The sequence below is a fragment of the Tenrec ecaudatus genome, chromosome 14, assembly GCF_050624435.1.
Source record: "Tenrec ecaudatus isolate mTenEca1 chromosome 14, mTenEca1.hap1, whole genome shotgun sequence".
Lineage (NCBI taxonomy): Eukaryota > Metazoa > Chordata > Mammalia > Afrosoricida > Tenrecidae > Tenrec > Tenrec ecaudatus.
The window spans coordinates 104,244,901-104,259,998 of record NC_134543.1 but is presented as its reverse complement, the minus strand read 5'-3'; the positions used below and the strand labels follow the sequence as shown (position 1 = coordinate 104,259,998).

The 15,098-nt window shown below is 37.9% G+C and overlaps 1 protein-coding gene and 1 pseudogene across 1 annotated transcript in view; both read left to right on the top strand.

The window, feature by feature from the left end:
* Positions 1 to 15,098, top strand: part of TTBK2 (tau tubulin kinase 2) — a 174,373-nt gene that overhangs the window by 40,124 nt on the left and 119,151 nt on the right. Inside the window, exon 2 of the mRNA XM_075532131.1 lies at positions 9,061 to 9,196. Coding sequence (XP_075388246.1) covers positions 9,128 to 9,196 — 69 coding nt within the window. The 5' untranslated portion in view covers positions 9,061 to 9,127. The remainder of the gene's footprint in view (positions 1 to 9,060; positions 9,197 to 15,098) is intronic.
* Positions 13,603 to 14,293, top strand: LOC142426414 (nuclear ubiquitous casein and cyclin-dependent kinase substrate 1 pseudogene; annotated as a pseudogene).

The following is a 15,098-nucleotide window of genomic DNA, read 5'->3' as shown; positions in this document are numbered from 1 at the left end:
GTCCTTTCTGCTAAATGCAAAGTTATTAAAAAAAAAAACATTTTAATGGGTGTTTTTACAGCTCTTATCACAATCAATCCATCCATCCATTGTGTCAAGCACATTTGTACATATATTTCCATCATTTAAAAAAATCTTTTTATTGGGGCTCATAAAGCTCTTATCACAAGCTGTACATACATCAATTGAGCAAAGCACCCTTATACATTCGTTGCACTCGTCATTCTCATAATTCACCTTCCACTTGGGTTCCTGGAATCAGTTCGGTTTCCCTTTTTTCCCCTCTCCTTCTCCCTACCCGCTCCCCCCTGGTCCCTTGATAGTTTATAAATAATTATTATATCTTATCTTACACTCCCCGGCATCTCCCCTCACCTGCCTCCCCATTGCCCATCTCCCAGAGAGGAGGTTACACATAGATCTCCAAGATCGGTTCTCCCTTTTTACACCTCCTTCCCTCCTGGTGTCACCACTCCCACCGCTGTTTTTGTTTTTTAAGATACCTTTTATTAACTTTTGGAAGTTGTTGTTTTTCTTAGTTTACCGAGAGTTTATATCATGAATAAATACTGAATTTTGTCTAATGCTTTTTTGATAGATAACATGGCCTTTAATTAAAAAAAAACATTTTATTGAGGGCCCTTACAGCTTTTAGCACAATCCATACATCCATCCATTGTGTCAAGCACATTTGTACATATGTTGCATCATTTTTCAGTGATTCTAGTCGTATTTCTTTTTTTCTTTCTACTAGACCCTTTGTATTGACTCATTTGCCCCTCACACCCTCCTTCCCTCACGAACCCTTGATAATTTATAAAGTATGTTTTCTCATGTCTTACACCAACCACTGTTTTCCCCTTCACCCACTTTTCTGTTCTCTGTCTCCCTAGAAGGGGGTTATATGTAGATCATTGTGATCAGTTCCTCCTTTCTCCCCCCTACCTCTTCCTGGTTTCGCTACTCTCAAATTATTGGCCCCGAGGGTTTTACCTGTCCTGGATTCCCTGTATTTTGAGTTCTTATTTGTGCCAGTGCACATTCTCTGGCATAGCTGGATTTGTAAGGTAGAATTGGGATCATGATAATGGGGGGAGGGAGAAAGCATTAAAGAACTAGAGGAAAGTTGTGTGTTTCATCGGTGCTATACAGCACCCTGACTGACTCATTTCCTCATGTGACCCATCTGTAAGGATATGTCTAATTGCCTACAGATGGGCTTTGGGTCTCCAATTTGCACTTCCCCTCATTCACAATGATAGGATTTTTTGTTCCCGTTCTTTGAAACCTGATATCTGGTTCCTGATTGACACATCACACAGGCTGGTGTGCTTCTTCCATGTGGGCTTTGTTGCTTCTCAACTAGATGGCTGCTTGTTTATTTTAAAGCTTTTAAGACCCCAGATGCTATATCTTTTGATGGCTGGGCACCATCAGCTTTCTTCACCACATTTACTTATGCACCTGTTTTGTCTTCAAATCACAGAATGCCAGATATATTAGAACAAAGTGTTCTTGCGTTGGGAGTACTTGAGTAGAGGTCCAATGTCCACCCACTCCTTTAATACTTAACATATAGGTATGTGTACATCTATCTATTTCCCTACTATTATATATAAATATATTTACATATGTACATGCTTGTATTTAGACCTTTATTATTTATTTATTTAGACCTTTATAAATGCCTTTTGCCACCAAGTTCTTTCCTCTATTTCCTTTTACTCTCCTCTTGTCCCACTGCCATGTTTGGCCTTCATTTGGGTTTCAGTAATTCCTTTCAACTAACTACATTACCCTTGATCAAGCCCCGCCAGGCACCTTACGTTCTCCTAGCCATCTATTTTAGATCACTTGTTGTTCCCTTATCCCTGGGTTTGTTGACACCTCCTTACCTTTCCCCTGCCTCCCCCTCTCCCGTGCCCCTTTAGAACCATTGGTCCCATTGTTTTCTCCTCCAGATTACTTATCCCACCTATCTTATCTAGATAGACATGCAGACACAATAATAAGCACAAAACCAAGGCAAAACAAAAAAATGGGGGAACAAAAAAATCCAGATCTGTTTGTTGACCTTGAAGTGTCTTGTGGTTGAGTCTGGTGGGGTGCCATACCCTGTCCCCAAATTCTATTTTTGGTATTACCCGGGGCCTTCATTGCTTTGCTTCTTTTTCTGCTCTTTTGCATGCCCTTAGTGTTTTGCCCAGTGTGGTGGGGTCAGATCGGGCACATTCCTTCTCTGTGTCTCCATTGTTGTCCCCCATAGTGCTTATGTATCAGTGAGGGACATCATCTTGCGTGGTGGGGCTGGACCTATGGTCCTCAGGGACATGTCTGCTCAGAGCACACAGGAGTAAACGAAGAAGGAAGGAGAGAGAGTAGAACACATCCTGGCCCACAAAGCCCCAAGGACAATATTGCTCCTCAAAGCAGCCAATGCACAGAGAGGGCCTTTAATTTTTGTGTGTGTGTGTGGCTCTTTTCAGTTTATTGCATGAAGGAGTTACACTAGTCCAAGTTAAAAGTGGACCCAAAATGGTTACATCATACAAGCTCTGAGGTTTTAAACTTGTGACAAGGGACAGAGGGAATTTTTCTACTCATTGCAAGGAAATCCTCACTTAAGCTTCCGTGAGCCACAAGTACTTAAAACCCATGAACCTTCAACTGGTCGTCCTTAGCCAGTCCAATCTCTACAAGGAACTGGCATATGTTCTTGCGCTGGTCACCCTGGAGCTGAATCACTTCTCCATATTCTGGATGCTCAATCACAGTACCATTGCAGTCAAATTTCTTCTTAAAGGCCTTCACTAGCTTCTTTTTGTCGTAGTCATCAGCGATCCCTTGGACAGCGATCCCTTGGACAGTCATCAGCGATCCCTTGGCAGGGTCTTCCTGCCGTTGCGCTGTTGAATTCTTATATGGATATAATCCTCTGTCCCCACAGGCAGCAGGTCTTCACCCTTACGTGCATCAGCAAAGGGGTTAAAAGAGTGGAGGTTCTGGATAGCAGACATACGATACGATTCTTTTTCCTCTGTGGAAATGGCCTGCAGAAGGCGTCGGCTGGAGAAGGCGGGCAGGGGGGATGGAGCGTCAGGAAGCGAGGGGGCTCGATGGGGAGGCTGCTGAGTCCTCGGCGGCTCAGTGACTGGGGAGGGCCTTTAATTTTTAATGTGATAGATTACATTAATTGATTTTTAAATACTGAATCAGGTTTTCATTCATCCTCAGGATAAATTATAGTGGGTGGTAATATACTCATATTATCCTTTTTATGGATTGCTGGATTCAGTTGGCTGATATTTTATTAAAGATTTTTATATGTATTTCATAAAGGATATTTATTTTTATTCTATTGTTTATGTCTATTTTCAGTTTCATGAGATGTTCACTTGGGAAGTGTTTTGCCCTTTTCTATTTCTGGAAGAAATTGTGTAGAGTTTATTTCCTCCTTAAGTGGTAGGTTAGGCTGGGTTGACTAGAGAAAGAAATCTAGTGACACTCATGTATGTGTAAGAAAGAGCTTTATATCAAGAAGTTGATTATATATCGAGAAAATATCCCAGCCCAGTCCAACTCAAGTTCATAGGTCCGACATTAGTCTATAAGTTCCCCTTCAGACTCACACAGCCACGTGCAATGGTGCAGAATGCAGGAATATCACAGGCTAGTGGGTGCAGCCTTGTGGCTCCATTGTCAGTGGATGCATCATCTCCAGGACCTGGCAGGAACCAGGGTAAGCCAGCAGGAAGGTAAAGGCAGAGAAAGAAGGGAAGTTTCCCAGGGCCTTCCTTATGAAAAGAATACGTCCACAAGGAGTCACCATTAGGTGACTAGGTGTCAATAGGTTGTGACCTAATTGACAGGCTAAACTTCACCCCCTACATGTTTATATATCTTACAGTTGACATTGAAATTATGTAACTACCATAAGTTGTTAGTAGATTATGGTAATGAAAAATTTGTACCCAAATATTTTCTGTGTGAAACCTCTTAACTGTTAATTATTTTCTTTAATGATATTATTCACACTATCCTTTTCATCTTGGGTGAATTGTAGTAGTATAATTTTATGGTCAGAGTAGAGTGCTCCTTAGAGGCAAGGATGGTAAGACTCCATCTTACATACTTTGTACATGTTGTCAAGATATACCAGTACCTAGAGACAAACATCATGGTTGGTAAAATGGAGAGACAGACAGCAAAACAGCGAAGGCCAACAGCAAGATAGATTGACCAGGTCTACAGCAATGGGCTACACAACAATAGGAATAGTGAGGATCGCAGAAGCTGGTGCAGTGCTTCCTTCCTTGTGCATAGGATCACTATGGGGAGGATCTGATTCACTGGCACATACCAACAAGTTTTTCATGAATGAACTGAAAATTCTAGGAGTGACAAACTCAAGAGGAATGGAATCACATTCATCATCATCGTCATAAAAAACAAAACATGATAGGATAGTATCTACACATCTAGATAGTATCTACACATCAGTTAATATAACTTTTATTCAAATTTACACACCAACCACAAAAGCTCGTCATGGAGAAATTGAAGGTCTCTACCAACTTTAAATGGATAGAAACAAAGCTGGAGATCACATTTTTAAACAACATAATTAGTCATGGTACACCTGGATCTCACTAGGTGGAATACATAAGAATCAAGTTGACTACATCTGAGGGAAGAGACAGTGAAGAAGCTACTTATCAGTGACCAAAGTAAAGATTGGGGCTGACTGCAACAGATCAACAATAGTAAGTACAGGTTAAAGTTGAAGAAAATTGAGAAAAGACCATGACAACTAACATATTAACTTGAGTATATCCCATTTGAATTTAAAGAGCAGATTTGACAGATTGAACACTAGTGATTAAAGACATGGTGAATTAAGCAATGACATCAAGAATATTATCCATGAAGAAAGAAAAAGCCATTAAAAAAAGACAGGAACGAAAGAAAAGACCAAAGTGGATGTCAGAAGAGACCTGGAAACTTACTCTTGAAACAGAAGCGAAAAGAATCAAATAGAACATTTTCAAAGGACAGCTGAAGAAAGAAGACAAAGAATTGTAATGAAATGGGCAAAGACATGGAGGTAGTAAACCAAACAGAAAGAACACGCTGAACATATTCCAAGCTGAAAGAACTGAAGGAAAAAATACAAGCCTCAAGATTTAGTATTGAACAATGTAGGAAACATAAAAAAAAAAAAGTAGGAAGAAACACAGTCACTGTACCAAAAAAGAATTAGTTGACATTCAACCATTTCAAGAAGTAGCATAAGATCAAATAAGACTTCAGAGATTTATGGAATACCAATTGAAATATTATTTCAACAAACTGTTGCAGCACTGGAAGAACTAATGAGTCTACACCGAGAAATTTTGAAGACACCTACCTAACATACCTTCTGGAAGAGATCCTTATTTGTGCCCATTCTAAAGAAAGGGGTCCCAACAAAATGTGGAAATTGTTGAACAATATCATTAATACTCTATGTCCGTAAAACTTTGCTGAAGATAAATGAAAGCAGTCTATAGACACTGAGTTGTCAGAAAGTCAAGCCTGATTCTGAAGTGGATGTGGAACAAGGGGCATCATTATTGATGTCAGCTGGAACTTGGCTGAAAGCAGAGGATATCAGGAAGATGATTACTTGTGTTTCATGAACTCTGCAAGGGTATTTAATTGTGTGTATCATAGTAAAATATATATAACCTTTGAAGAATGGGAATTTAAAAAAATCTTAATTGTGTTCATTTGGAACCTATACATAGACCAAGAGGTAGCTATTTGAACAGTATAAACGAATACCACATAATTTGAAATCAAGAAAGGTATTCATTAATGTTCTATCCTTTCACCATACTTACTCAGGCTATATGGTGAGCAAGTAATCTGAGATAACGGCCTATATGAAAGAACATGGTGGAAATCTTGTTCACTTGCTTACCGAAAGTGAGGAGGACTTGAACTACTTGCTGATTGAAGGTCAAGGATTGAAGCCTTTAATATGGATTGCAACTTAATGTAAAGAAAAAACAATCCTCATACTTGGACTGATAGATAACATCATGTTAAATGTAGAAAAGACAAGTTATGAAGGATTTTATTGGATCCACAATCAACTATCATGAAAGCAACAGTCAAGAAATCAGGTGATATATTTGCATTGGGCAAATCTGCTACACAAGATCACTTTAAAGTGTTGAAGAGCCAATATGTCATTGTGAGGACTAACGTTTGCTTGATCCAAACCATGATATTTTCAGTGGCCTCATTATACATGTGACAGTTGGACACTGAAGAAAGAAGATGAAGAAAAAAAGAAGAAAAAGAAGAATCATCATCATCTAGGTAGTGTTTTGTTCTGTTGTAAATAGGATCCCCATGATTCAGAACCAACTCTCGAACATCTAACAACAAGAAAATCCTTTCTCTGTTTCCAGCTTTCACATTTCAATCACCAATAATTATCATACATCTTGTCTGCATATTTCATCAGTCTTAAACCGAAGAAGTTGATTAGTCTTCAGTTTCCTCATCACGCATGTGTATAACTTTAAATATAGATAGATATTATCGTATCACATATAGTATTGTACTTTAAGGTAGATCTTGAAATGGTTTTCTTGTTGATTACAACCCCATTCCTCTTGAATTTTCATTCCTGGCATTACTATGATTATGTGACACAAATGACCAATGATCAGTTTTGAAAATTACCATTTCAGTTCACTAATGCCTAGGCTATCAATCTTTACGTGTTCCATTTCACTTTTGAAAACTTTCCATATTCTTAGCTTCATTCTTCTACATTCCATGCTTCAGTTATTAATGGTTGTTTGTAGCTATTTGTACTTATTTTGAGTAGTTCCACACCAGCAAATGAAAAGTCTCAAAAGTTTTGCCCTATCCTGGTCATTAAGATCGACTCTCCTTTTCTGCTTTGAGGAGGCAGCTCTTTCCCTTGTTACCACTAGTGTCTTTCAAACTGAAGGGGTCATCTTCATATCAGAAAATATTCTGCTGCTTACATAAGGTTTTCAGTGGCTACTCTCTCAGAAATGGATGTCTATTTCTTGTTCCTAGCCTCTTCTTAGTCTGCTGAAACTTTGCCATGGGTGACCCAGCTGGAATAATTCCTGGAATCACAGGAACATCGCAGTACAACAGACAGACAGATGAGTGGTGGGTCTCATCTATAGCACTTAGGGATTCTTTCAGTTGTCTGATATCTTTTTGACATAGTTATAATATTTTTGGTAATTGCTCTTTCTCATTTATCAAGATTCATTTTGTACAATTTCATGTACCAAACCTTTAATGAGCCATTTCTCCAAGAAGCCCTGATTTCTTTTCACATGCTAGGGGCAGGGGAATGTTCGATAATACTGCCTTATCATTGGTTTTAGGCCTTTTTGGTGAACAGAAGTTCATTCCTCATGATAAATATTCTACAGTAATTTCTTCATTGTCTTGATACTGGCTTTTAGTTAATTCCTAGGTGCAGTTTGTGAGAACAATGTTACTCATTGGACTGTTAGCAGTTTGAAACTACCAAGTGTTTCATGGGACAAAGATGAAACTTTGTAAGTAATGTTTGCAGTAAAGATTTACAGTTGTGGAAACCCACAGGGGCAGTTCTACATTGCCCTTTCAGGGTCATTATGAATCAGAATCAACAAGATGGCGATGAGTTTAGACTTGAATACACGTTTAGCTTGATAGACCATCCTTGACTCATATTATTTCCTTGGTATCTTAAATATATAATTAATTGTCTCTTGGCATAAGTTATTGCTGCCAATGTTAGATCTGCCAGCTTTCCTTTTCTTCATAATTTCCAATGAATTAATTTTCTCCCCATTTAAATCCAGTCATTTTATCAGACTATAAACATCTAGTAAGTTAGATGGCATCCAACAATCATCACCACAATATGCGTTGGGGTTTACCTTTTTTTATATTTTACCAAGTAAATGGTTACCCTTTTGACATGTAGGCTTAAAAGATGTTTTGGTGATAATTTTTTCAGAAATATATTTTTTAAATTTTAGTGGTCATTATTTGGTCTATTGTTTTAATTTGATGGGGACTTGATTATAAGCCAACCTGAATATCAGCCAAAGCACCTAATTTTACCACAAAAACTGCATTAAAAATGTGCTGGATTAAAAAAAATGTGCTGGAAAACTCAGCTTATATACAAGTACATACAGTATATTTATTTTGGATTTTAAACATTTAAAAATTTAAAATTCATTATTTTAGTTAAGGTACATATATTTTTAATTTTTCTCTTATTTGTATGGTGTGTCTGGCTCATATTCCCTGTATTTGAGTCTGTCTTTCTTTTTGTTATATTAATGGTATTTTCCTGAGTTCTCTGAGCTTACTTTTTATGGTTTCTTATTTTCTAGATGTCTCATACAAGAACTGGTCTATGATTTATATCATTCTTTTAAAATTGTAGACATATTTTATTTTGTCCTGTAATATTAGGCCATGTTTTTTGATGCATCTTCATTTAACTGTAGGTATTTTATCCATTTTATTTTTAGCTACTTCTTATATCATTGTATTGGGTTTGATTAGAAAACTTTAATGGATCTCTAGTTAATTCCTATATATTTTTAGTGTATTTTATAACATTAAAAACCAAATATTTAAAAAGCTGCTCTAAATGAGATACTGTCTTTTTGAAAATGTTACCTGCTGTACTTGGGATATTGGTCTCCCTGGATTAACTGCTACTATATTATGCTTGCCACATATTCTAGTGATTTTACTCACTAGAATTGTATATCTGTTTTAGCCTAATAGCTTTTGCAATGTTTGACTATTTTTACTGGAATCAATAATAGTCAGATAAATGCTGTTTTTTACATTCACCAGTTTTTAAGAATGAGTTTGTGTTGTCTTTTAAATCTTTATTCTAATAAAGTAACCTATTTAACAAATAGGATGAGTAGTGCTTCTTGTTACTGGAATGTTATTTGTGCTAATTAGGTAGTCCTGATAAGCTGCTGCCATTTCTTTTTGCTTCAGTCTAAATGGAAACCACCCTTGGGAGCTGGATGCCTGTGTAGCTGTTCTATCACATCAGTGATTTGCAATGAGTGGGGGAGGAGAGCAGCCGGATATCCTCAGTGTTGGAATCCTGGTCAAAGAAAGATGGAAAGTGGTGAGTGTATATTGCAAGGTGTACATGCACATGTGATTTTGGATATTCTAATAAGATAATATATGTATTGCTTATATGACTAAAATTATTTTCAACATTCTCATTTTCTCATGATTAGGTTCTATTTTACCATAATTCTTACTGCCTTATATAGTAATATACAGTACTAAATTTTCTTCTTTAAAAAAATCATTTTATTGGAGGCTACTAAATTTTCTTAACCTTTTATAGCTACTATTGAATAGTTTCAAATATATTTAGGGAGAAAAAACAAAAATTTTAAAGTACAGTTATTTTCTTTCATTTAAAATTTTTTATTAAGGAGAATTATACAAATATTTAATCGTATCACGAGTGAAATAATGACCCTCCATACACATGACACAGTTTAAATAGTCATTAATTTAATGGTCAGTTGTTTTTTCCCCTTCCAGATGATTTCAAAGTAAATATTCTAATTTCATTATTCCTCAGTACATATTTCAGTATCTATTTTTAAAAATAATGACATAAAATGTCATTACACCCAAAATATTAATTTCTTAATATAATTTCATGATTATTTTATAAATTCTTTTTAAGAGTAGTTTAAGTCAAGATCCAAATAAGTTATGAATATTAGGAAACCTTAAGTTTCACTACTAAGATTCCTTTTCTGTCTCTTTTTCTCTGCGTTATTTAAAACTGGGTCATTTTTCTATAGAATTTCCTTTGGTTTAGATTTTGTTGATTGCTTCTGTGTGGTATTAACATGTTTGTGTGTCTCATGTATTTATATTGTTATATCTAGAGGTGTGATTGGATCTGATTTCAGATTTACTCTTGAAGTAGTAGTTGTATTTTGCTTTATTAATGTATATTGGACATTTTCACTAGAAAACATGTCTACTTGAGTCTTTTTCAGTGTTATAGCTGCCATTGATGGTCTTGTTTATAAAGACAGTAGGGATTACAAGTTGATGATGTATCATTTCTTTATTAGTTGGAATACATCTATAAAGAGAAATTTCCCATGAGTAACTATTTTGTTACCCCAACATATACAGTTGTATTAGGAAGGAAGGATAATGTTTGATTCTTTTCCTTAATTTACTAGTTTTCAAAACAGTCAATTGATTCCATATCATTCTCTAAAGGTTACCAATTATTTTTTCTTCATTAAAGTATAAATTAAAATTCATGGATTTAAATGTACTTGATGTGTTCAGTCCCTTGATATCATTATCCTTATTGAAGACTACGTTGTGTCATATTTGGCTAAGGAGACACCTTTCAATTTGTCTTTTGATCTTAATAGTTGTGATTGCTTTCTTGTCCTAGGCCTGGAATCTTAACATTTCTGTAAGACTCTATTTCTTAAAGGAACTCCTTCATTTTGAATAGTATATTTTTTATTGCTACACAATCTTTTGTTAAACAGAGCTTTGTTTCATTAGCAATAGCACTGTTAACCTTTGTTCTAAGTACAGACGGTAGCAACAGACAAAGAAGTTTGGTCCTAGTCAAGGCCCTTATTTTGTCCATCAAATATCTGGTACATCAAAAGGAAAAGGAGAGGGAGAGACAGAGAGTGAGACAGCCACCCTGGTGGTCCTGTTCCCAGTATAACTTTAAACTGAGTGGGAGTATCCCTTGTGGAGGTGAACACACACAAAAGCATACAGACACACACATACTCAAAACTGCAGGTAGGAGCTCCTCCTTAGACTATACTTTGGGCCCAGCCCTCCAACCGGGGGCTTTGAAGTTGGGTATCTTGTCCTATACCCAAGGAACAAGTGACCAGACATTGTACAGTTAACGTGTCCAAGTGATGAATGGGGTGACACATGCAGCTTTACCCACAAACAAGACAGTGGTCAGCAGGAGAGGCTGCTCAGCATGCCCACGGGGTAGGGTGGGGTGGGGGGGCTCTGTGCCCAGGCCACCTGGGGTGTTTGACACTCAACTCCATAACAGATTGGAAGAAGACACTTCATTTAAAAATAAAAATTATATTTCTTTGATAGACAATGTATTTTACTGGTTAGGTAAACGAGTAAGCTTTAAAACATGAACTTGACCAAATAAGAGCTCTGTCAACACGGACAGTAGAGGAAGATCCCAGTCTTTCATGTGTTAAGCATGACTATTGCTCTGGTTAGAGCATTGTATTGAGGGTTGGCTGTGTGCCCATAGTCATATCAAAAGGTAGCAAATGAAATTATTATGTCTGCCAAGATTTCTTTGTCCTTATAATTAGAACTAATATACATATGGGACTTGTCCTCCAAATTTTAGAGACATAGTGGCGCTTTTATTAAGAAATCACAGGCTTATTGTTAAGGCTGCCATTTTAGTTATCTCTGTTATATAATCATGGCATGAAAACTTAGGGTCTTAAAACAGTTTGTTTTTCTTATCATCTTGTGGATTAAAATGTGGGAAAAGCTTGCCTGGACAGTTTGTTTCATGTGCATGTAGTACCAGCAGAGATGATTAGTAGGAGGATCCATTTTTCCAATGTGGCTTCTTCATGTACTTGTTTGTTGCCTGCCTTCTAACCTCTACTTCTAACATATACATACACACCCCAGCCCCTTGCCAACTTGGCACCTCATTTTCTAGGGTTTCTCCACATGGTTGTGACTTCTCACAACATGGTCGTCATGTGATGTTGACACTTATTACATGGAGCTTGGTTTTAAGGGTCGGGAAACGGAAACTGCTAAGACTACTTAAGGGCTGTTTTTAGAATTAACAATGTTACTTTGCCATATTCTGTCGGTCACAGTAGTCAAAGATTTCCCCAGACTCAATAGACTGAGGAAATGGACTCTACTTCTTGGTAGAGGAGTGGCAGAAGAATAAATTGAATACTGTTGTGGCCCTATTTCAAAAATAAAATCTGCCACAAATATAATGCATTACCCATATCTTTACCTAATCTGCATGCCCCATCATGCTAAACCATCTCTGACTCTGCCTTATAAGCACTTATGATTTATTTTTTATGACTTTGTCAAGCTTAAGAAAAACTCAATAAAATAGTGACTGCTAATGCTCAGATGACATTGTAAGAATAGACTAAAAAGCAAAAACATTCATATCTGCCTAGTTTTTCATACTGTCATTTGATAAAAATTTCTCCTTGGTACAATTATGAGGCTTTAACATTAAATTAAGATGTTAAAAGAGCAGTGTATGTTGCTGTTGTTAGGTGCCGTTGAATCAGTTCCAACCCAGCCACTCTGTACAACAGAGCAAAATATGGCCCACTTCTGTGTCATCCTCAAAATTGTTCCTACACTGAGCCCATTGTTGCCGACATGGTATCAGTTCATTTCCTTGAGGGCTTTCCTCCTTTTTACTCCCCTCTATTTTTCTTTCTCCAGTGACTGGTCTCTCCTGACAACTTGTCCAAAATATGTAAGGCTAAGTCTCCCCATCCTTACCTCTAAGGAGCACTCTAGCTGTACTTCTTCCAGGACAGATTTGTTTGTTCTTTTGGCAGTCCATAGTATTTTCAGTATTGTTCTCCAGCACCACAATTCAAATGCATTTATTCTTCTGTGGTTTTCCTTATTCAATGTCCAAATTTCACATGCATGTGAGACAGTTGAAAATACCAGGGCTTAGGTCAGGTGCACCTTAGTCTTCAAAGTAACATCCTTGCTGAGGTCTCAGGTAACACATTTATAAAGTAAAAAGGATTATAAATACAATAGAGCCTAACAAAGAACAATTTATTTAGCTTATGGAAACTTAAAAAAATCTAAATACTCAATGTAGTTCCTCATGATACCTTCCTACCACCAAACCAAACCACAAAACAATAAATAGTTATTAAACAATAATTACACAGTTACCATCTTGCCGATACTATGGGGAACAAAAGAAATAGAACAAGTGGCCTTGAAGAAAATTAGTTTCACTGCAGGGATGGGACATTGATACTGTAAAGTTAAATGACATAGAATTAAAAAGCAATATAATGTATTAGTAATACAAGGGCTATCTGACTTATTTGACCCAATAAAATGGAGCAAAAAATTGCTGTGAAGTTGAGAAGATACAGAAATCATCATAGATGTAGAGGGGTGGTAAAGAGAAGGCCTTCCTTTTTTATACTGCCCCTCTACTTTACTAAGCATGATCTATCCTCCTGGGTTAGTCTGGGTAGACTGGAGAAACACGTCCATGAACACACATGTGTATAAGAAAGAGATTTAGATTCATCCGTTTTGGAGAGATGGGAGCGGGGTGCTTGTCTGTTAAGGGGCTTTGAAGCAAGAAGCGACCGAGTTTGAGAGACCACTAGTTTGGGGTTTAGCTGCAGCGGCAATATCCGCTGTAGTTTGGAGGGGGTGGGGCGCCAAGCACGCGGGGTTGGGGGTGGGGTCCTGGTCTTTGCCTTCTCAGCGAACATGACTCGGCCTGTCAGAAATCGGGAAGTTGTTGATTATTCACAGCTTCAGGAATCTCATAATGCTGATGAAGATTATGGAAGAGATTCGGGTCCTTCAGCAAAGAAAAGTCGATCATCTCCCCGAGAAGCTAAAACTAAGTGGCGATCTGCAAAGAATTCTCAGGAAGATAGTGAGGACTCTGAAGATAAAGATGGGAAGACTAAGAAGGGTGACTCTCACGCCGCAGGGCATAGTGAAGATGAGAAAGAAGATCGTAAAAATGCTTGCCAGCAGCGGCAGGCGGCATCAAAAGCGGCTTGGAGGCAGAGAGAAATGCTCATGGAGGATGTGGGCAGTGAGGAAGGGCAAGAAGAAGACGACGAGGCACCATTCCAAGAAAACGATTCTGGCAGTGATGAAGATTTTCTAATGGAAGACAACGAAGACAGTGATTATGGCAGTTCAACAAAGAAAGACAAAAAGATGGTTAAGAAATCCAAACCTGAGAGCAAAGAAAAGAAAATGCCTAAACCCAGGCTAAAGGCAACAGTGACACCAAGTCCAGTGAAAGGCAAAGTGGGCATCAAAGGAAAAGACACCTTCCCCAAAGACAACGATGATGAGGAGCCTGAAAGCCTTTGTCAGTCCTCCTCCAGGGAAATCTGGGCATGAAGGGTCTGAAGATGAAGCCCAGTCTGGGGATGATTAAAAGTGAGCATGGGTTGAGGAAAGGTTTTATTAAAGAGTGAAAGAAAGAGAACCTACTTAAGATAGAACGTGGTTTGGGCTATGCCTTGACTCATAGGCTTTGAATGCCTTTTTTTGAGCTAACCTTTTCTTCCTTTAAAAAAAAAAAAAGAAAGAAAACCATTGTATCTTTTAAGTTACCTCTCTTGGATGTTGGTCTTCGATTTGCCATCACCACCCCATCCCTCTCAATGAAAGTCATGTCAAATTAAAAAGAAAAAAAGAAAGATTCATATACAAGAGCAATTGAGCATTGAGAAAATATCCTCGGCCAGATCAAGTCCACAAGTCTGATATTAGCCCATGTCAGATATCAATCTATATATAGTCCTCTTCAGACTCAAGAAACACATGCAATGACGCCGAATGTAGAAAATCACAGGCCAGTGGGTAGAAAGTCCAGTGGCATTGGAAACATCTCAGCGCTGGCAGGAGTCTCTGGATTGGAAACATCTCAGTGCTAGCAGGGGTCTCTGCATCAGGGTAGGTCTGTGTGTCTTGTCAGCTGCTATGCCTCCCAGGGAGTGTCAGAGAGAGAAGTGTCTCCCACCTCCCAAGGAGGAAGTACCAAATTTCCCAGAATTCTCAGAAGGCCATGCCCACACAGAGGTCTCATTGATATCTCCAGATTGACAGACTAGACTCCACCCCTGCATTCTTAATCCTCAAATTGGCACTAGATTAGGCGACTACCACTCCTCCAGGGACTGCTATCTCCTGACTTGTCAAAGTACATGAGATAAAGTCTCCCCATCCTTGCCTCTAAG